The sequence below is a fragment of the Carcharodon carcharias genome, chromosome 12, assembly GCF_017639515.1.
Source record: "Carcharodon carcharias isolate sCarCar2 chromosome 12, sCarCar2.pri, whole genome shotgun sequence".
In the NCBI taxonomy this organism is placed as follows: Eukaryota; Metazoa; Chordata; class Chondrichthyes; order Lamniformes; family Lamnidae; genus Carcharodon; species Carcharodon carcharias.
The window spans coordinates 47,321,253-47,344,421 of NC_054478.1; the positions used below are offsets into that span (position 1 = coordinate 47,321,253).

The following is a 23,169-nucleotide window of genomic DNA, read 5'->3' on the forward strand; positions in this document are numbered from 1 at the left end:
CCCTGGCAATACTCCAGCAATAGTACTGAAGACTTGTGCTCCAGAACTTGCCATGCCCCTAGCCAAGCTGTTCCAGTACAGCTACAAAATTGGCATCTACCCAGCTATGTGGAAAATTGCCCAGGTACGTCGTGTATCCAAAAAGCAGGACAGATCCAAACCAGCCAATTACCGCCCCATCAGTCTACTCTTAATCATCAGTTAGGTAATGGAAGGGGTCATCAACAGTGTTATCAAGTGGCACTTGCTTAGCAACAACCTGCTCACTGACGTCCAGTTTGGGTTCCACCAGGGCTACTCAGTTCCTGACCTCATTACAGCCTTGGTTCAAAATGGACAAAAGAACTGAGCTCCTGAGGTGAGGTGAGAGTGACTGCCCTTGACATCAAGGCAGCATTTGATAGAGCGCGGCATCAAGGAGCCCTAGCAAAACTGGAGTCAATGGGAATCAGGGGGAATCAGCTGGTTGGAGTCATACCTAGCACAAAGCAAGATGATTGTGGTTGTTGGAGGTCAGTCATCCCAGCTCCAGGACATCACTGCGGGCGTTCCTCAGGGTAGTGTCCTAGGCCCAACCATCTTCAGCTGCTTCATCAATGGCCTTCCTTCTAACATAAGGTCAGAAGTGGGGATGTTCACTGATGGTTGCACAATGTTCAGCACCATTCGCGACTCCTCAGATACTGAAGCATTCCATGTCCAAATGCAGCAAGACCTGGACAATATCGAGGCTTGGGCTGACAAGTGGCAAGTAACATTCGCACCACAGAAGTGTCAGGCAATGACCATCTCCAACAATAGAGGATTCAACCATCGCCCCTTGATGTTCAATGACATTACCATCACTAAATCCCCCACTATCAACATCCTGGGTGTCGCCATTCATCAGAAACTGATCTGGACTAGCCATATAAATACTGTGGCTACAAGAGCAGGTCAGAGGCTAGGAATCATGTGACGAGTAACTCACCTCCTGACTCCCCAAAGCCTGTCTACCATCTACAAGGCACAGTCAGAAGTGTGATGGAATACTTCCCACTTGCCTGGATGAGTGCAGCTCCCACAACATTCAAGAAGCTGGACACCATCCAGGACAAACAGTCCACTTGATTGGCACCAAATCCATAAACATTCACTCACTCCACCACCAACGCACAGCAGCAGCAGTGTGTACCATCTACAAGATGCACTGCAGGAATTCACCAGGCTCCTTAGACAGCACCTTCCAAATCTACCTAGAAGGACAAGGGTAGCAGATAGTTGGGAACACCACCATCTGGAAGTTCCCTTTCAAGTCACTCACTATCCTGAATTGGAAATATATCGCCGCCTTCACTGTCACTGGGTCAAAATCCTGGAAGTCCTTTCCTAACAGCACTGTGAGTGTACCTACAGCACATGGACTGCAGCGGTTCAAGAAGCCAGCTCACCACCACCTTCTCAAGGGCAACTAGGGATGGGTAATAAATGCTGGCCCAGCCAGAAAGGCCCACCTCCCATGAGTGATTAATAAAGAAAAAGTTAAGAAAGCAAATAGTACGTTGGCCTTCATTGCGAGAAGACTTGAGTACAGGAGCAAGAATATCTTACTGCAGCTGTACAGGGCCTTGCTGAGGCCATACCTGAAGTAATGTGTGCAGTTTTGGTCACCTTACCTAACAAAAGATATACTTGCCATAGAGGAAGTGCACTGAAGGTTCACCAGACTGATTCCTGGGATGGCAGGATTGTCATATGAGGAGAGATTGGGTTGACTAGGCCTGTAAATACTGGAGATTAGAAGAATGAGAGGGGATCTCATTGAAACGTATAAAATTCTGACAGGGCTGGACAGTCTGGATGCAAGGACGATGTTTTCACTTGCTGGGGGGTCCAGAACAAGGGGTCACAGTCTCAGGATACAGGGTAAGCCATTTAGGACTGCGATCAAGAGAAATGTATACTCAGAGGGTGGTGAACCTATGAAATTCTGCACCACAGAAGGCTGTGGAGGCCAAGTCACTGAATATATTTAAGCAGGAAATAGATTTCTAGGCTCTAAAGCTGTCAAGGGGTATGGGGAGAGAGTGGGAGTATGGTGTTAAGGTAGAAGAACAGCCATAATCAAATTGAATGGCGGAGCAGGCTCGAAGGGCCGAATGACATAGTCCTGCTCCTATTTTCTATGTTTCTATGTTTCATACTCTATATGAGTGCAACTCTCCAAAGGAAGCCGTAATCACAGTTATACTCATAAGATCTCCTTATCTCTGATTGTATTTTAGAAGACATATTTGAAATATAATTCCCTTGCAATAAAAGTCTCTTTTGAAATAATTTATAACAACCTGTTGATATTTTTAATTGCTTTCATTGTAGTGAGGTGTATCAAGCTGAAGGATGGAATAGGTTTCACTTGTGTTTTAGGTCATTCCCAGGTGAGATACAACACAGATTGAATCCAGAGAAACCATCGTTTCTCTATTCAAATAACAAAGAGTGAAACATAATGGGATAGTTTCAGGCTGGTGGCTTTAAGGAACTTTGCACAATTTTGAGGTAGCTGTATAGAGTTGAGGTATCATGCATTATTTTTGGATGCACTGAGCTTTCTACTGCTGAGAATGTTAAGTTACCCACTCATCTGAGATCATAACAATTTCTGCTACCACTGGTAAGAAAGAGAGAATAGCGAAGCAGAGCATGCAGGAAATGGTCTACCTGCTTAAAAATATAAGATAAGCAGAAGTTTATGGAGCATGAAATGGATCTGGGGCAAAATTTTACAAAGCCTCATTTCACATTTGCGGGGGGTGCGGTGGTGGGGTGGTGGGGGGGTGGGGGGGGGGTGGGTGTCGTGGAGGGCTATAAAATTCCCCAGTGACCTTCCTGCAGCCTGCCTGCCTGCCCTGACCTGCCCGTAATTTTATGGGGGATGGGCGAGACTGAGGGCAGATCACCCGTCCTCACCCAATTGAGGCCTTTAAGTGGCTAACTATTGGCCATTAAGCACGCTTCAAGCCGAGCCTCAATCTTGAAGATGGTGTGAGGAGCTCAGAGACAGGGGGAAGCCCAGCAGATCACCCTATTCGGACTTGGGCAGAAATTGGGAGGGCGGGGGAGCGCCTTCTTGACCCTGTTTTCACATTGTGCACCCCCCTCCAAGATCTCAAGATCTGATGCCTAACATGGGTGCTCCCTCTGCCCCTGGCCTCTCCAGCAAGACCCCCACCCAACCCCCGCTTCCCCCCAACCCTGCACCCCAAGCCTTACCTCCCCTCCCTGCCATGAGACTCCCCATGTTTACCTTGTCCTTGACTCTGGGGCTTAAAATCTGGTGACTGCTTACAGTCGCAGTCCTGGCCACTGCAGCCACTGGCACTGCTGGGACTACAGAACTACCAGCCAATCATATCGGTTGGCATTTCTCTGAGGTGGGCCTTACCTCCAAGTGAGGGACAGAAGTCCCGCCTCTAGCCAATTAATGCTCCTTGAAGTGTTAAATGGCTGTGGGGCTGCCGTGATCAGCAGGGATGCATTCCTCACCGACTCTTTGGGTGGCAGGGCAGGAAACACCGAACATCCTGCCCCTTGTGTGGAAATTATAGCTGTAAATTACATTAAAGGGTCAATTCCCCGATTCAGGACTAGGCAGGGACTGCTTCGCAGTTGAATTCCCAGAAGGACAAAACAGTTCAGACTAGTGCTCTTATTTTTCAGTTTTTACTGGTGTCCCATTTTAAGGTATACAAGACCAATTCGGACCAATTCTTATTTCCCAGTTTTTACTGTTTTTTCCTTCTGGGTTAAATCCTAAACAGAAAACATAGCTGAGAAATAAAAAGACTTGCATATATATATATAGCCATAGGATGTCCCAAAGCATTTTACAGTCAATGTAATACTTTTGAAGTATGGTCACTGTTGTGATACAGAAAATGCAGCAATCTGTGCACTGCACACTCCCACAAACAACAACACGATAATGATGAGCTAATTCATTTTAATGATGTTGATTGAGGGATAACATTGGGCCAAGACAGCAGGGTTAAGTCCCCTGCTCTTCTCCAAAATAGCACCACGGGATCTTTTACAAGGGCAGAAGGGGCCTTGGTTTAACATCTCACCTGGAAAGGGACTTCAACCCACATTTAGAGGTAAGTGTGCTACTAACTGAGCAACAGCTGACACTGAAAGAATTTAATTACTTTTCTCCACCAATCATAAGTGCAACAGAGAACAGCCCCTCCTACAGAATCAGGTGATATACCTAGGGATCAAGCATTAAGAGTTATTAGAGCATTGGGTCAGCATGGACATAACAACTATGAGAAAGTTGAATGTGGAGTGCAAATCAAGTAAATAACTTACCCAATTTTCCTTACATATAAATGCACTGAAGTGAAATCGGGTGGCTTCTTTTTACAAATGTACACACAGACCAACATGGTTTTGCAATATTCACTAAATGCAAGCAATCTATTGTGCCTGGACACACACCTCCTCAACTGTGTCATGGAAGTGTAGAGAGAGAGAGCTGAGTTGATGTGAGAGACAACACTGGCACATTGTTCGTTTCTTTCGAATGATGATTTCACTACTCACAATGTTGTTTTATACATTATTTTAAAAAGTGTAAGCAAAAATTGAACTGTTAAGTCATGTCATGCATTATGTGTGACAGTAGTTTCTTGTTAACAACTTTTACTGCTTTGTACAGATGTGATTGGGTCTGATTCATGGAAGACGAAAGAGCGTGAATGAGGTTATGCATAATGAACTGTTGTAGGTGTTATGCAATTAATGGTCCTTTTCAATTGCACCTCTACATCAGCCAGATTCATACATGAAACCATATTGAGATCTCACCTTCTCACAGAACTTGATATCAACTGACTTCCCGTCACTTTGCACACAGTCCAGCAAGCGAAACTTCAGCCCTTGTCCACAGACTGCATTTTCACTGAGCTGGCAAGAGCTCCATTCTGAGAAACACAAAACCACATCTGTAAAAGGTCACTGTATTGACTGTGGTCTAGATCTGTGCCTGTTACAGCTAACATCCTAGAAAATATTATCAATTCAAACACAATAATTTGCTTTTAACAGGTCTATTGAGAAAAGAGCATTACACCATGGCTGAGAAATACAGTGTTCATAACAGACACTTTTGGATATGCATGTGCAATGTTTCAAAAAGCTCTGCAGAGCAGCACTGGTGTTTAACGGGCATCATTCACTTCTGCACTAAACCACTGCTGGTTTTAAAATCTAGCACAATGACATGGGGGTAAATGATGATATGATGACATTTAACTCTGCATGGCTATTTATTCCTTGCAGACAAGAATATTGATGACCGTGAAGCTTAAATATGTTTACAAAATTATATTTGAAAGGAGTTTGATAGCAGAGATGTTTTATACCTGCAAAGAAAAGGATAAATGTCATTGAATTGAAGTTCCTGAACTCTACAAGTTCTTGTGACTGAAATCAATAGCTCTCACCAAAATAAATGGCTCCAATGAAAATGTCCATTTAAAATCATTTAGATTTTCGAGCAAATAAAATAGAAAGTTTGTGGCATGGACTTGCTGGAAACTTATAAACAAAAGTGCAGAGACAGTTCAAACTTAAGTATTTTATGCAAAGGATTATGATCTGTTGGACAGTCTGGCCAGGAAACAATGGCAGCAAAAGGTGGCATGAAAAAATGTGAAGTGGAAGCAGGTATTTGAGTGAACAACTGAGTGATACTGGACTGGATTTTATGGGGTGTGTGGTCCCCATGTCCCCAACTTGCATGCCTCCCCCACCCACCCCAGCTAAAAAGTAGAGTGGGGAGCCATCCATGATCCTGATGGCTGCCCCTCAACAATTTAATGCTAGGAGCAGCGTAACTTGCTTTAAGGAGAGAATTCCGCTCCTTTCTCAGGAGGAAGTCTCACCTTAGAGAGCTGCTGTCCAATCAGATGGCTGCCAACTCAGTAGCCCCACAGCTCCAATGGGAGCACTGGGCACAGCTGGAATTGCAGGCAGTCCCGACACCCTGAGCAGACCAAGTAAGTCTGGTGTCAGCGGTGTCGACAAGACTGGCAAGGGACCAGTTTCAAGAGGCCAAGGGAAAGGGTTGAAGAGTGGTTAACCTTTTAGGGGGGTGAAGGTGGGTGTTGCCTCCATTGAGCCAGGTAAAGGAGGTCCACCCCTACCTTGCCCAACTCCAGCCAATGCAGCTAAAGCTGCCAAGCTTCCCGCAATGCATGGGCCTATGTTTCCCACCAGTAGAATACCGCCACCAGTGGGATGAGGCCCTTAAGTGGCCACTTAAGGACCTCAACATGCCCAGGGGCAGGCCACGTGACTCCTCCTTCACCCCCGCAAAATTTCAGACAGGTTGGGGGCAGGCAAATATGTGGCAGAAAGGCTACCCGCTGGATTTTGCATGCCCCCCCCACCCCACTTTCAAACCCACCAGCGGTGGAGCGCAAAATCACAGCCCATTGTTTTGCAAGATAGACTGCAGAGACTTTTCTGATCCTGCATTTTTTCATTTTCTGCCTGTATGCTCAATGAGTATGACAACATAGTGTAGCATGTTAGAACAAAACATGTAAATCTTTCTATACAACATTGAAGTCTTGCATGCAGTGCTCACTTGCAAATGTCACAAAGACTTCCCTGAACACTTTCAAGACACACTTTTTTCTATTATACTGTTTTGCACAAGTCTGTCTGTCATGATTACACCTACACTGATTGAATTGTCCAAGAATGCCCTCCATTTTAAGTGGTGTTGTTGGACACCCTCCTGATGCCTCTATCTCTGTTTCCAACATAGGTATTAATGTCTAATGAGGTAACGCTGGTCCTGTCACATGATGCTGGCTGTTCTCATTCTGCTCCAAACTTTTGCAGTTGTCAACACACATTTCGCATCAAGAGGTCCCTGGCCATGATTGAACCCTGAACTCATGTTCCAAAGCCATCTCACTCAGTGTGGCCAAAATGTTCTGATGCAGTTAACTTAGCAGTTTTCAAAAAAATAAACATTAAACTGTTGTACGTCCTGGAAATCATATTGTTTTTGATGCTGAAAGGAACCCAGAATCCAGCGGTGGTGGGAAAGGGATGACAGCAACAGCTCTCTCAACCCTGTAATACTAGCATACTTTAGCACTGCTAAGCCAGTAATGCCACACCTAAAGTTGCCCCATCCCACATGAATCCTTTTGCACTGCTCACACAGCCAAGGCCTCCCACCGTGCTATCATACTCCAGCACCCCCTACCACTCCAACTATAAGCTGGCCTCCCCTTCTCAGGGTTCCTACATCCTGCCATCTCTTTTGGTTTCCTGTCTTTTGAAATTTCCTCAGTATCTTGGGCTTTAACTAAAAGCATAGAAATGAAATTAAAGATATTGTTATGCTAACATTTAATAGTAATCAAGACAACTGTGACATGCAGTTTCTATGAGAAGAATTTTCCCCCTGTCGGCGGGGGGGGGGGGGAGTTCAGGAGTGGGTGCATGCAGGCGCGCCTACGATCAGCGCCCCCAATCAGGGGCACGCCGCCATTTTACATGGGCAGGCCAATTAAAGCCCGCCCAGCGTGATGCCAACCAGGAAGTGCTATGCCCAGAGTGCACTCTTTCAGGAGCACACTCATCTCCCTGAGGCAAAGTGCTGCCTCAGGGAGATTGGCGCCAAATTGTGAAATATGGACAAAATAAAATTTCCCTGACATGTCATCACTTTTAATTCAACTTACATTACATTTTTAAAAACGTACATGAAACCTCATCCCGTACATGAATCGTCCTGGAAAAATACCAGCACCTTCATGACACAAGCCATTATCAATGTTCAAATTGATCTGCAGATTAGGGGATTAGGAGACATGGTGTGAATTGCGAATATCTTGCTAGTCAATTGACACCGCTCTGTCATTTGCTTTGTCACGGCCATGGGCACATCCATTGCTGCCAGGGGTTCCCTCCATGGGCCACAAAGTGGCAACAAAAAAGACAGACTCCACAACCCCCACTCCCGAAACTCACTGTGTAGTCACCAGGGTTCCCTTAGTGGTCTCCACATGTGGCAGCAGCCCCTCCTAATGGCAGCAGGAGGTGACCTTTATTGGGCACTTAATTTTCTCATTTGGTTGCCCAGTGTGTGGCTGTGCCACCGAGGTTCATGCCACTGGTAATATGCCATCACAGCAGGAAGAGGTCAGGCTCCCCACCCGATGCCATTTTATCAGCCATTTCACCTCCTAGACCATCTTCAGAGGGCTGGTAAAATCCAGGGCATTAACTCTGTTTCTCTCACCACAGATATGTGGCCTGATCTGCTGAGCATTCCTAGCATTTTCTGTTTTCAGATTCCCAGCATCCGGAGTATTTTGTTTTTTATTGGTGTGTACACTGCAAGGTACCCCACTCCAAAAAGTGTGGCTGATAATGAAGCATGAAACAGCGTATTCTTCAACTCAGCATGAGCAATGCCACAGGACATCCAACAAATCCAAAAGCATGTCTATGTTATATTTATATTTTTAAAAGCATTAAGACACTTGAGTCATGCCATGATTTGTCTGTTATGCTATTGCTGTTATACATAGATGTCACACTGACTGTTAGTTTTAAGCTGGGTTTTGAGCTCTAAAAGCCTGTTCAACATTCTACTTGAAACTGTCATTGTTTGATGTAAAAACCCAAGTGGTTCACTCATGCCCTTTAAGGATGAAAATCTGCCAGCCTTACCTGATCTTACATATGACTCCAGGCCCAAAGTAGCATGGTTGATGCTTAACTGCCCTCTGAAATAGCCTAAAAAGCCACCCAGTTCAATGGAAATTAGGATGGGCAACAAGTGCTGGCCTTTTCAGTGATACCCACATTCCATGAATGAATAAAGAAAGATGATACTTATCAATTAGTCCTCTGCGAGCTAAATGGTGTGGTGTCTGACCATGTAGGAGCTAACAAGGTAGCTTGTATAACCCACAGAATCACTTGCTTTACTATAATCATGAATTTGTGGTCTGTATCCCTGGATGTATACTTTCCATTTCCCTGATCGGTAAACCAGTCTAATGCATTGCCAGATCTCTCTCCCCACGGAAGAACTACTAACTGCCATGTTCTGCCAACCTGGGCCCTGGGTAGATCTCACTCTCCACTTTCAACAAGACACTGATGACTGAGTAAAGTAAAAGTACAAAAACATAACAGATAGAAGTTAATGAGTACAAAGAGGGGAGACTTATAGTGTAAAGGACGCCATTCAGCCCAAAATACTTATCAGTTCTATTGAAGAGCCTTAATATTGTCATGTTCCCTGCCCTTTCCTCGTACCCAATATTTAATCGTCTGTATCAAGTTCAGAGAATGAAAGAGAGGGAGGAGAGAGAGAGAGGAATGAATGAGGCTAGGAGAAAAGAGGATAGAATAAGAAAATTAGATAGAGATCAGTGGAAGAGTTGAAAAATGGAGTGCATGAGAAATTTGTGGAGAGAGACAGAGAAAGAGACAGGCTAAATTTTCAAACTGATAAGACAAAGTGCAACTGAACAATAATGATATTATTGAACAGTGTAAAGAAGGAAATATTAAATGTAGGAATGCTAACGACATGAAAACAATGAACCAAACATAGGCAGTCAGCAGCATCTAGCAATTAAAGAAAAGAGGAGCAGAACAGATCAAATTATTCATACATTCTCCTGGTTGGGATCTAGCTTTCTCCATTAAGCAAAGTTCTTCATTAGGCATCTGGCTCAGAACTTCATTTGCTCTTTCTGGACTTGTTGTAGTTCAGCTGTGTCATGTTTTGCAGGTTGTAGAAAGTGTTGGCTAATTCAAGAATTAGCTTGTTTATTGCACTGAGAAAAACTATGTGGCTTCACTGTAAGCAGCCATTATTGAACTAACTTTATTTACACCTTCCCAACAGAGAGGCAGCTGTCATACACTACACTCTCTCCCCATTAAAAAAAACACAACTTATACATTAAAATGTAAAGCTGTACATGTACATAATTTCCCAGAATACAATTTGATTAAATTAAAATCAACAATATCTGAACATGTATATTTGTTTATACTGCAATCACAGCCAAAACATATATGACTGATTGTACCAGAGTAATTTACATGTAAAAAATAATTGTTTTTTCTTAACTCAAGTGCTTAACACAAATATCATTATCTGACAAGTAGTAATGAAAAGAACAACTTTGTTCTTCCTGCATGCTTTCAGTTAATCTATCTGGCTTATTTTTCTTTCTGTCTGGATATCTCCTTCCATTTTCATTAGTTTGACTCTGTTCTTTCAGCATATCTGAATGTGTCAAACCTGAACTTTGACTTTGACTACCAACTCCATTTAATGGTTGGGACTTTGACATTGATTTGTCTTAATCAAAGACACTGACTCACTTTGCTCTACCAGTGGATTCTGTGAAACAGGCAAACTTTCAGCTTCTTTTTGAATTTCACTTTCTTTCTGTCTTTCACTTTGCACTGTCAGAGAAAGCTGGACTACAGGAGGTTTCTAATTCTCTCCCTTTGTCAAATTTCCTCTTTCAAGCAAATGATCTACATGACATTGACATAATCTCTCTCCAACTTCACCAGATATGTGAATGCACCTAGTCTCTTTAAATCAACCCCAATCACATAATTCTCCTATCACCTTGGTGGTTTTTCACCATAAGCTTCTGACTAGCACTGAACTCTCTAGAACAAAAACAGAATTACCTGGAAAAACTCAGCAGGAGTGGCAGCATCAGCGGAGAAGAAAAAAGTTAATGCTTCGAGTCCTCATGACCCTTCTCTGAGGAAGGGTCATGAGGACTCGAAACGTCAACTCTTTTCTTCTCCGCCGATGCTGCCAGACTGCTGAGTTTTTCCAGGTAATTCTGTTTTTCTTTTGGATTTCCAGCATCTGCAGTTTTTTTGTTTTTATCAATGAACTCTCTAAGTTTGATGTCTGGTGTATGACAACTAACATTCGCTTTGACATGCTACTCTCTTACTTTGTTATTGATATCTGTCTTATGCTTAAGTAAACTAAACCTCTAAACACTAACACATAAGGTGACCAACCTGTTGAAAACTGTGGGGTTACTTTGTAAGAGGACGGAAAAATTTCTAGCCTGTTTTGAAGAGAAACATGCAAATTGCTGCCTAGCTTATGAAATACGTCTTGGCAAATAATTCTGCAAATATCTCTTCATAATCTGTGCACTTCTTTCTGCAGCACCATTTGATGCTGGGTGTCTGGTGATATTAGGCTGTTTTTGAATCTATTCTTACTCAGATATATTTCAAACTCTTCTGATGTAAACCGTAGACCAGTATCACAATATCAATGCCAACACCTCTGGCAACCCATATTTGCAAACCAATTTCTCAAAACCTCAGCAGTTTTGGCACTTGTGGTATTGGCATAGATTCACATTTATCCACTTGCTGCAGCTATCAACCAAAACAAAGTACCCTTTCCCTTCCACTTCAAAGGAATTGACATGTACTCATTCCCACAGCTTTATTGCCTTTGACCTGGAATGAAGGGAACTTTGGTTGGGTCATTTCTCATTCAGAGATACACTTCACAACTTTTCACCAATTCATCAATATCTCTATCTTTGGATACCAAATATTGCTTTTTGTTACTGTTTTGATCACACAATCCCGGTATGCTTTTGGTAAAGTTCCTCCAATAATCTCTCTCCAAACCATAGCAGAATAATGACTCTTAAATCCCATAGGGTTGATCTACATTCAATTCATTTCTACATGTCAAATACTCCTGTAATTTCTCATAATCACACTCTTTAGGCTAGCCATTCATGACGTAATTAAGCACATTACTGAGCATCAGTTCTTTGCCAGTTTCTTCACTAATTTCTCTAGCAGACACTGACATGTCATTTATGGGTGTGAGTAATTCAATAAGTAATGCAGCATCTAGAAATGAATCATTATTCGCAGGAAATCTTGAAAGAACATCCACATTTGGATGATCTGCTGTCGTATGATATTTAACATCATACTCGTGGGTCATCAAAGTCAACCTCCATTTCTGAAGCTCTGCTGCCACTAAGGATGATACTCCCTTGTTTGAAACAAATAAGATCATGAAGGCTTGGTGCTCAATTAACAAAGTGAACTTCCTATCATACAATGATTTGTGGAACTTCGTAATACCATATATGATCACTAATGCCCCTTTCTCAACTTGTGAGTAACTTTGCTCTGAATTTCAATAACGTGTAAAGAGCAGGGATTAGAGTAATTAACTAATACATTAAATGATATATGATAGCGATAGTAGGGCGGAAGATGTGTTGCTGCTGCAGCATGTGGGTGCTGCTGGACACCAAGGTGATCTGGAGCAAACACATTCAAGATAATGAGTCTGAGCTGTAGACATTGCACCACATCAGGGAGGGGGAAAGTTGCACCAGGAGGCGGTCACACCCCATAGGTTAGATAATTCGAATTTGGTCTGTGATCAGGGGCAGGAGGGTGTAACTGCAGGTGAAGCAGGTATGGGGAACCAAGGGGTAGCGTTCAAGGAGCCTCAGCTACTGAAATTGCCCAACAGTTATGAGGTTCTTGCAAGCTATATGAACAAGAGCAGGGACCTCAGGGAGGATGAACGAACTGACCACAGCACCATGGTACAGGGAGGTAGTCAAGTGGGGGGAGGGAATAGGAATGTGGTAGTGGTAGGGGACAGTATAATTAGGGGATACATACTGTTCTCTGCAGCTGTGTGAGTCCCGAAGGTTATGGTGCCTGCCCGGTGCCAGGTCTAAGGACATCTCCTCAGAGCTGCAGAGGAACTTGGAGTGGGAGGGGAGGGATCTAGTTGTCAACGTCCATGTTGGTACCAACGACATTGATAGGACTAGAAAGGAGGTGCTGCTAAAAGAATTTGAACAGTTAGGAGCAGAACCTCCAAGGTAATAACCTCGGGATTACTACCTGAGCCACGGGCAATTGAGCATAGGGTAAATAAAGTCAAGGAGTTAAATGCATGGCTCAAAGATAGGTGTGGGAGGAATGGGTGTCAGTTCATGGGGCACTGGCATCAGTATTGGGGTAGAAGGGAGCTCTTCCAGTGGGATGGGCTTTACTTGAACCATGCTGGGACAAGTGTCCTGGCAAATCGAATAACTACGGCTGTAGAGAGAGCTTTAAACTAAATAGAATGGGAGAGGGGGGTAAGTAGGCTTACAAAGCAAAAGGAATGCAGGGCAGCTGTGTGTGACAGGAAGGGACAGAGTGTACTAACATTAAAAAAGCAGCAAATAGGTGCTGAAGGAGATGCACTCCTCCATCACCCCCAATATCTCATCCCCCTCCCACAGCACCTTCCCTTGCTATCGGAGAAGGTGCAACACCTGCTCCTTTACCTCCTCCTTCCTCACCGTCCAAGGGCTCAAGCATTCCTTTCAGGTGAAGCAGTGCTTCACTTGCACTTCCTTCAATTCGGTCTACTGCATTCGCTGCTCCCAATGCAGTCTCCTCTACATTGGGGAAACCAAACGTATGCTGGGTGACTGCTTTGTGGAACACTTTTGGTCTGTCTGCAAACATGATCCAGACCTTCCTGTTGCTTGCCATTTCAACACACCGAACTGTTCTCATGACCACATATCTGTTGTTGGCCTGCTGCAATGCTCCAGTGAAGCCCAACACAAACTGGAGGAACAGCACCTCCTCATCCATTTAGGCACCTTACAGCCTTCCGGACTTAACATTGAGTTCAACAACTTCAGATCATGAACTCTTTCCTCTATCCTCACCACTGTTTGAACCCCTTTTTTCCACATTCGTTTTTATTTTTTATCCACTTATTTTTATTTTCATTTATATACTTTTAAAATTTTTATTCATTTCTTCATTATTTTAACCCCTTTTTATTCCCCCTTTTATCCCATTTTCTGTCCTTTTTTCCCCCTACACTGTCCCCTTCCCCCAACCCACCTCCAAAAGGGCCATCTATTACTTGTTCCATGTTGTTCTTTCACACTGTGCTTACCCTTGTTCTACTATTATCACATTCTGCTTTCTTACCTTAATGCCACTATCAGCACCTTTTTTCAGCCCTTACCACTACCATTAACATTCCCTTTGTCTTTTTGTTCATGACATCTTTGTCAACCTCTCCTTTGTCCCCATTTATTGCTGACCTTCTATCCAGCTTCACCTGCTCCACCCCCCTTAAACAGTATAAATTTCATCACACTTCTACTTCTCTCCAGTTTTTAAGAAGGGTCATACAGTCTCGAAACATTAACGTTAACTCTGTTTCTCTCTCCACAGATGCTGAGTTTTTCCAGCATTTCTGTTTTTATACCCCTACTGTAAATTACTTGTACCAGTTTAACCCTATCTTCTTAAGCCAATTCCTTTCCATCAGGGTGACGTTGTTCCCTCCTACTACTACCAATGGCAAATAACAGGATATATCATTGTATTTCACCCTAATGCTAACTTCACTTAACACTGGAATACTGTTACTGGAATAACTAGTCAGTCACACACCAGTTTTGTGTAAAGGATGTGACTGAATGACTTACTGTATTCTTCTTCTAAGGTAAAAGACAAGGCTGCAGCTGTATCAACGATGAAAGTAATTTGTGAATCTCCGACTTTCATTTTCACTGCGGACACTGGAATTCTATCTTTAGCCCTATTACTCTCAACTTCCATGTGCTGTTGTTCTTGCTCCTTGACAGAGTACAACTCTTGATCTTGCTGCTTGATAACATTAACTTCTGCTTCTACATCCATCATATATACATTTGAGGATATCCAGACTCCTGAACTAGCTTTAGAATTACCACAACATTGACCTGATGCAAGGTTGCAACCTGGTTCTTAACTGTGACCTGGAACTTTGCTGTTTCCTCTATTCCTGCATGTAGTCTGGGTATGACTGACTTTCCCACGGGTATAACACTTTGACTGGGAATGGGGGGGTGGGGGGGCATTTAAATGGTTGGTGGCTACCATGGCAACACTAACATCTAGATTTCTGATTCTGATATTGGCCTGGAACTCACTGAAATCCAATGGACCTCCCCAACCAGCTCAGGATAGAACTTTCTTGCTATCTGCAACTATCTCTTTCTGCCATTTCCATGACCATGGCATCTTCGCAGGTCTCCTTCAGAGCAGCTTATTGCCTTTACTCAAAAGTTTGGTCTGGATTTTATTGTTCTTTAGACCTCTAATAGAAGTATCTCTAAACTTGCCCTCTAAGTTCGCGCCATACCCACAGTGATGAGATAGTTTCTTTAATTTGAGAGAGTAGTGTGCAATAGTCTCTGTTGGACACTGCTTCCATTGACTGAATGCAACTTTCAGGGCACTTTCATTCACTTTCAGTAAATGTGTAACCTTTGTTCAGAATTATATAGATCCTTTTTGTTCGTGTTGAATTCCCTCATTGTCCCCACATATACCTTCAGTGCTATTTTCAATTATGTACTGCTCAAACTTCCTCCAGATCGACTTTAGGCGTTCCAAAAAGTGTGCCACAATGTTCATCAGTCCTTAATTTCTCAAATGAAGTGTAAAAAAGAATTCTATCCCAAAGGTTGTGCATGCACTGAGAAATTCTCACCATGTGGATTCACTGTAAGCAGCCATTACTGAACTAACTTGATTCATACCTCCCAACAGAGAGGCAGCTACAATATACTACAAAGCTCATCTGCCTTTTGATGCCCTTGTGTTCCATTAAGGGTCCCAATACATTTCTCCAGGTGCTTCAATGCCACTCTCTGAAAGTAGTCAGGTTACTCAACTGCTACCTGATACCCTGCAATGAGCAGTTACAGGGTGTAATGTCTACTATCGTATGGGTAGCAGATTTTACCAGCTGACTTTATCTACAGGCTGGCTACATCCAAAATTAAAGGTTGTAACATAATGAAAATATTTTTACAAATGCAAACAAGAAAACATAAACATACCCACACAATGTTTTCTCTATTTGAGACATTTATCACAATATTTTCTGTTTAAAGCCTTTTCCCATAGGAGAATCCTGAACCTAGATCTTCACCCAGGGTCCCAGATTTATCACTGTTAGTTGTGCCTGAGTATATGCCTCAGCACAAACATGTGTAAGCTACTGAAAGTCCCTGGAAGATGAATTTCTGTTTGCCAAGTGTGTTCTCTCTTTCATTTGGACATAACATACCTTCAGCTTTAGGCTGAAACCATTTTATGATGTTACAGAGCTTCTCCAAGCATTAAAAAAATAGCTAAACACAGCTATCATTTTGACTGGATTGAAGATGGATGTTTGAAGATGAATATGCACCTATATGAATTATTTTTGAAAGGTGAGAAAGTTTAAGATTGCAAGGAAATGGGACTGACTATAAAGTGTACTGAAATACATGCTCAGAACTCCAACTCCATGCTGGCAAGAACCTATAATGTCAGACAATTAACCCTAACACACGGCTTAGTGTCTAGTATTTCACTTGTATGGTCTCATTTTGGAAGAACAATTGTTAAATAACCCTTCCTATACCATTGCATTGAACAATTAAAATGGTCAGATCCTAGCCTGAAAAATGAAATGACAACATAATGTTAATTGTTCAATTCACCAGCTCCCACTTTCTGAAAACAGAAAAAAAAAATGATGTTTTTTTTTTCAGAGATGATCTTAAATGGTATTCACTTTATGCCATTTTGGAATAGCCAATTACCTGTTAGGTTGTACTGATAGTGAAAGCAGTTTTTGTTGAGAGCGCAGGGCTCCACCTCAGAGGCTGCTGGGCAGGTTTTCCCATCTGCTGCTGGACGTAGAGGATATCGAGTTCGAACACGAATGTTCAAAATGTTGCATTCCTATATAAAGTTTCCAAATGCAGAAACGTGAAAATCAATGTTGGCAGAAAACTTAATATAAAGTCAGAATAATGCAGATGCCGAAAATTGGAAATAAAATTTTTTTTGCATTTTATGTTAATAAAATTTAAAGTGTTCCCTTGCACAGATATTGGCTAAAATGCTTTAATTCAGGTCTTAATTCTGTATTTGCAAGAATGTAATAGTACTTTTAAAATTTTCCTCTGTGCTGCGGTTGCTTAAATGAACAAAAGCTCTAGTTACTTTTTCATGCTTCAGGAAGTGGTTCATAGTCACTCCTTTCCCCAATTGGTTGTTGTGGTACCACACCCAGTCAAATTACTAACGCTCAAAGGAAATGGTGCAAACCACATGTCATGTCTTCTGTTCATCTGACACAAAGTGGTGCTGCTGTCTGATACTTTGACTTAAAGAGTGAGCAAAATCTGAGCCCGCTGTCATTTTTCTTTTTAAATAAAAACCCTATAAATAAACCATTAAACAGAATCAAAAGTATCATGGCAAGAAAATCTATTGATGACATCTTTTGCTTTCTGCTGCTTTATCTCAATGAGGGATAGAAGTAAAAATCTTCGCAATAGCTTTGAGTGAGCTTTGCAGAACAAGAACGGACTCCAGGATATTACTAAATAACCAACTAGCTTTAATTCCTATTAATTCTGCATTTTTAATGAGGTTAATGTGAAAGCATTATGTTCTACATTGAGCCAGTGATTAATTCAGCTGAGAGTCTGGATGATTTTGGGTGGGGCAGGAAGGGGAGGGGCCAGGGGGACTGTTGCTTGGCTGTGGTCGCCCAGCGTCTGTTAGAATTGGAGGATGTTAAAGAGCACAAACTAATATCATTTATGTAAACTTTAAGAGATTTCTTGCCATCATTGTTGAGGACTTTCCGCTAAGTAAGGACAGATTTAGGCTTGAACAATCAGAAAATCAGTGCTCTTCAGGGAACCAGGGCAGACCAGGGACTGGTGTTTTGAGCCAGTAAACCTACAGAGGGAGGCTCACTAGAAAAGAACTTATGTTGAATTTGTAAGCCTTGTTTTGTGAATTATTTGGCGAGGTTTAGGACACATTACTACATTAAAGGTGTAATATATATGCACATAATTGTTGTTTTCTTTGATACCATTGACCTAATGAAGTTTTACACCTGTTGTTTAATTAAATATTGTAATATTTATTCCAAGAATAGGTACAGAGTGTAATGAGTCTAATAATTTTTGATCCATCCAATAGAAAGCACCAGGAGCCATGAGGGACAGTCTCTGTTTACAACCAAGATATGCCTTGTAATCTGTGCCATATCTATGTAGCCCATATTCCTTCTGTGTCCAATCATGTGCGCACTTTAGCATCCATTCCAGACCCATCTCATTTATTTTCCTCGGCCCCTCTTAGGCTGTTCTGGCCTGTCCACCTTTCACTCTCATTCCACTTCTTGCCACCCAATTGTGCCACTTTTAATTTCTGGATACTTTCTCCACTCTAATATCAATCCTGTATCACTCCTCTTCATTCCTATTCTCTTGTCACAGTTCTGGGCTTGAATCCTCTTTAAATAAACCCATAGTTACTCTCTGGTCACTTTTTGGAATATTCTGAAGTGCACATTGATGCACTTTCCATTTACTTCCTAAAAGCAGTAACGCAGTAAAACCCATCTCCCCATCTTCCTCACTCGCTGACCTCCCCACCAATCTCGTTCCCTTTCTGTTCATCCCATCTACCACTGCCCCGTTGAACTCTACCAGTAGATCAATCAACAATCCTCTACACATTTCCCTCCAGAATGTCATTCATTTGTGAACAAAACCCTTGATGTGGTAATTGCATTGGAATTGTAACCTTGCCTGAAACCTGCCTTACCTGTTCCTTACCAAAGCCGATACTTGCCATTAGGTGACATGCACAAATCGATGCTGTGATGATATGACAATAGAGTCACAACTTGTCATCTCCACTTCTCCTCTGGTATTTGTCTCCTTTAAAATACCTCAGCATGTTCGACCCCTCTCAGATTTCTTTGAAATTTTCTTTGCTCACCAATCTCACAACGAAAAGATGATTTTAAACACAGCCTCTCCTCTATTCTGTCCGAGCTTTTGCATTAAATAGCTCTTCATTCTTAGTAATTTAAACCTCCATCTCAGTTCCTTTGAATTCTCTAACCTCCTGTTCTGCCCAAACATCACCCTCAATATAAACTCTATCTCACGTCATAGCCACCTCCTCAGCCTTGTCACCTGCTGTGGTCTCTGTATTCCCATGAACTGGATTTATGATGAGTCCATCACAGATCTCTTCCTTATATCCCTGACTACCCATATCCCCTTATTCTCTTTGACTCACATTTCCCACCAAGTTCACCCCTGAAATATACTCTCTTCAATTCATGTATATTAGCATTGTCAAACTCCCAAACACATCATAGTTCATATTTAAGATAAACTTTGAGAAGGACATTAGTAAGACAAAGACCAAAGTAATAAATTGGAGGGGAAAAAAAACAGCTTTTAAAGGAATGGGAATGGTCCTGTAGAAAATGAATTGGAAAACGCTACTGACAAACAAAGAAATGGAACAGGAGCGGGGAAACATTTAACATGCTGATCGATAAAAGTCCAGGAGAAATATAGCCCTCTAGAAGGTAAGAACAAGCTAGCCATTAAGCTAAATGAAACTAAAGTAAAAAGCATACACTAAGTACATAGGCAACAAAGGAGAGGATGTTAAATGGAAATAAGAAAAAATTAGGAGAGAAATTTTAAAAAATTAGGAAGGCAACGAGAAACTATGAAATTAAATTAACAAGAAATATAAAAAGAAAATAAAGTATTCTACAGACACATAAAACCAAAAGAAAAATCATGCTAGGGATAGGACCACAAACTGATAAATTTACAGGCAATGACAGCAAAAGAGCAGAAATATTAAATAATTATTTTGCCTTGATATTTACTGGGAGACAAACATGGCAGGCTGACATTAGAAGAAGTGAACAAAAAAGATATAAAGGAGTTTAAGATGGAACTGAGGGAGGTAATTGATAAACAAATTAGAGAGAATAAAACCTCTTGTCCAGATGCATTGCTAAAATAAGTTAAGGGAGCAATAGAACATATGTTAACAAATCATTATAAAACAGAATAGTGCCAGTGGACTGGTGGATAGCTCAAATGATTTCTGGAAATAAAATGGAATATAGAACAAACCAGGGAACTATAGATCAATTAGCTTAATAACAGTGGTAGAAAAGAGAATAGAATTCTTACTCAATGTTGTTATACAAAAACACCAAGAAACTGAAAATATGAAAAAAAGTGTGGTAAAGTGAGGTACTCCGCCCCTTTAAGAGAATGTAAGTGTACTGATCATGTGACAGTACTGACAAATCACTATACAGTGGCGGCAACTGGGAACTGTTAATCTACTTCTGGAGGTTTCTGAGTGTGCACGTATGATCTGGTGCACTGCCCTATGTCTCAATAAACCATCACTGTTCATTCTTACATCAGTCTCTCCCCATTATTAATTGCATGTAAGCAGCAATTGATGAGAACATAGGAAGGTGTGCAATTAGAGTTCGGTTGGCCAACGAACTCATTTACCCAAGACATAAAAGTGGCGACAAGGATAAAGAGCAAAAGAAAATAAATTTCAAGGTGGGTAAGCAAAGCATTGGAAAGAGCATCTCTTCTTATCTTACAAAATAGGGGACAGCTGGCAATCAGAGCAGAAAGCAGTCCTGCAGTTAAAAATTATAAAAAAATCCTGCAGAATCGCGATCACAGGGATTCCGCCAAAACTTGAAAAGAGTGCAAAACCCAGCAGAGAAAAGCCGACAGCGGCAGGGCCAAACTCTAAAATAAAATGGTGACTGCTCTTAAAGCGGCAATGCATTTAAACTGGTAAATACATGAAAAATGACTATGGGCAGAAAATTATGAGAGACTCCAGAGAGCGCAAAACTCTGCAGTAAGCCAAACAGCTAAATTTGTCATTACCTGGAAAGTCTGTCGGAACTGCAGTCCCCTTGCAGTCGTTCATGATGCCACAGTTCAGGCATGTCAATCCATTCAACCGCCTTGGAATTGACTAGTCTCAGTATGTCGAATGCCTAGTATTCTTGTTTACCGCTAACATCATTGCGGCAGGGAGAGAAGAAGAGGCCGATTCTTTTGTCCTCATGTAGGAGTAAAATGTATGAAGCCTTACATCACCCAGCACCCCAGACTTGAAGACTTTCGACCAGTTAATAAAAATTGTACAGAGCCACCTGAGACCAAAACCCTCAGTTACTATGCAGCGTTTCAAGTTCAATTCAAGGAACAGGTTTCTGGAGGAGTCAATAGTTGACTATGTGGCTGTTTTAAAGGCATTAACTGAGTATTGCGAATTCGGAATGTCCATTAGTGATATGTTGAGAGACCAGCTGATATGTGGGATTGGAGATGATACTATCCAAAGGCGTTTGCTAGCCGAACGTGGTCTAGGCTTCAATAAGAATTAGCTACTGCAATGGAGAGTGCAGTTAGAAATTCCAAATAAAAAAATACACAAAATGGCGCCGTCCATCTGGTCAAGCAGGACCAACTGGCAACAAAAGGCACAAAAACTTTGGACTGCACGGAAGGGTGGGAAACTCTAGCTCCAGACCATTAAAAAACAATGGTACTGCAGTGAAAACCCATAAAATGAATGAGAGAAATACATCTAGGCCTCCAGTGAGCGAATGACAAGTCAAACAAGTTGAGTGCTTGGTCTGCCACCGCTACGGCCACATAAGGCAGTACTGCAGAGAAAGGCTAAAGCAAAAGGCAGAAGGAAAAATCATGAAATATGCCTCATGGAAGAGGCAGAAGAAATAGAATCAGACATCCATCCACTATATAACCTCAAAGTGGGTAGAACCAAGATAATCCAAGTAAAGTCATTACAAAACAGACAAACCATTAAGATAGAAGTTAATATGGGAGTGTCGATGTCCATCATTGGAGAGCATACATTTAGATATGAGTAAAGGAACCCATCCTTTGAAGTTAAAAGTTTTGGACAAAAAGCTGAGGACATAGAAGGGTGAAGAAATAAATGTGAAAGTGGTATGTCAAGACAAGGTGCAGTATGAGTGTCATGAAGCTATTAATGTATATAATATTATTGGAAATTATTTTCTTAAATGGAGGCTTAGTCTGTGGCTGTGCCTGTGTGTGTCCTAATTGGATTAAAGCCAGCTAGCCTGGGTGCTTTGATGTACAGTAATTTTGAGATGTAAACAGAGGTAGAGGTACATTTGCATTTTGTTGAATAGAGCATTCAAGAAGGGGAGTGAAATCTTGCACCTAGCTAGGAGACACCAAGCAAAATGTTTATATTACTAATAAAATTGTTGCTATGAAAGGGGTTTTATTGTTAGAAGAGGTGGAGTTCAAAGGGCCTGGTGATACAATGAGAATTTGCATTCAAAGAGAAAGGCTGGGTATGAGCTGAGAGGGTTTTGTGTGTGGGAAAGGCAGAGGCATATAACATCATAGCAGCTGTAAGCCTACAACTGTCTGCAAAGGAACCAAATTGAAAGGAACCTCATTTTGAATTCATAAGGTGAAAATGTTTTGCTGGTGTCTGCCTAAAGTCTATGGATTGTTGTTGCCTTAGTGGAGTTTAATTTGGGAATTTGTTAAAAGTTGTGATAGTCGTAATTCGTAGCCATGTGTATATATTTAATTTGTTGTAAATTAATAAAGGCCTCATTTAGTTTGATATAAAAACCTCTTGAGAACTGGTGGTCGTATTCCTCAATTTGCGCTGCATCTCAAACATACCAATTGAAAATATAGGTTATGAAAGTTGTTTAAAGTTTCCCTCTGGGATTTTAAATAACAGCCTTTACCAACTGCTGGATCTTAACAATGAGGAACAGTCTGCAAAATTACCCCCTTTTGTAATGTCAGGCAGGGGACCCAGTCTCCTCGGAAGGAAATGGCTGGGAGAGATAAACCTTGAGGGCCCGCTGAGTTCCAGGCTCTAAATAAGAAGTGCTGCTGCAAGAAAAAACGAGTACACAAAAACCCAATGGAAGAAGCCCGTAGAAGTTTACTCTGGGACAGAATTCAAGCTGAAGTCAGCATCCTTTGAAAGGAAATGGAAAATCTATTAAAGGACTTTCTTGCGCAACAAAATTCAATCAGCTCCCAATCTGTGCCATGATAAAGATATGGGGGGGACTCCCAATTCGGGAGTGGATGCGGGCAGGCACGGAGCCAATCTCCGCCCGCAATC

The 23,169-nt window shown here is 41.8% G+C and overlaps 1 protein-coding gene across 1 annotated transcript in view; it reads right to left on the reverse strand.

Moving 5' to 3' along the window:
* thsd7ba (thrombospondin, type I, domain containing 7Ba) overlaps positions 1–23,169 on the reverse strand; it is a 676,798-nt gene that overhangs the window by 114,734 nt on the left and 538,895 nt on the right. The window contains exons 18-19 of the mRNA XM_041200229.1: positions 16,728–16,869; positions 4,849–4,964 (exon numbers count right to left, since the gene is read on the reverse strand). Of these exons, the coding sequence (XP_041056163.1) occupies positions 4,849–4,964; positions 16,728–16,869 (258 nt within the window). The remainder of the gene's footprint in view (positions 1–4,848; positions 4,965–16,727; positions 16,870–23,169) is intronic.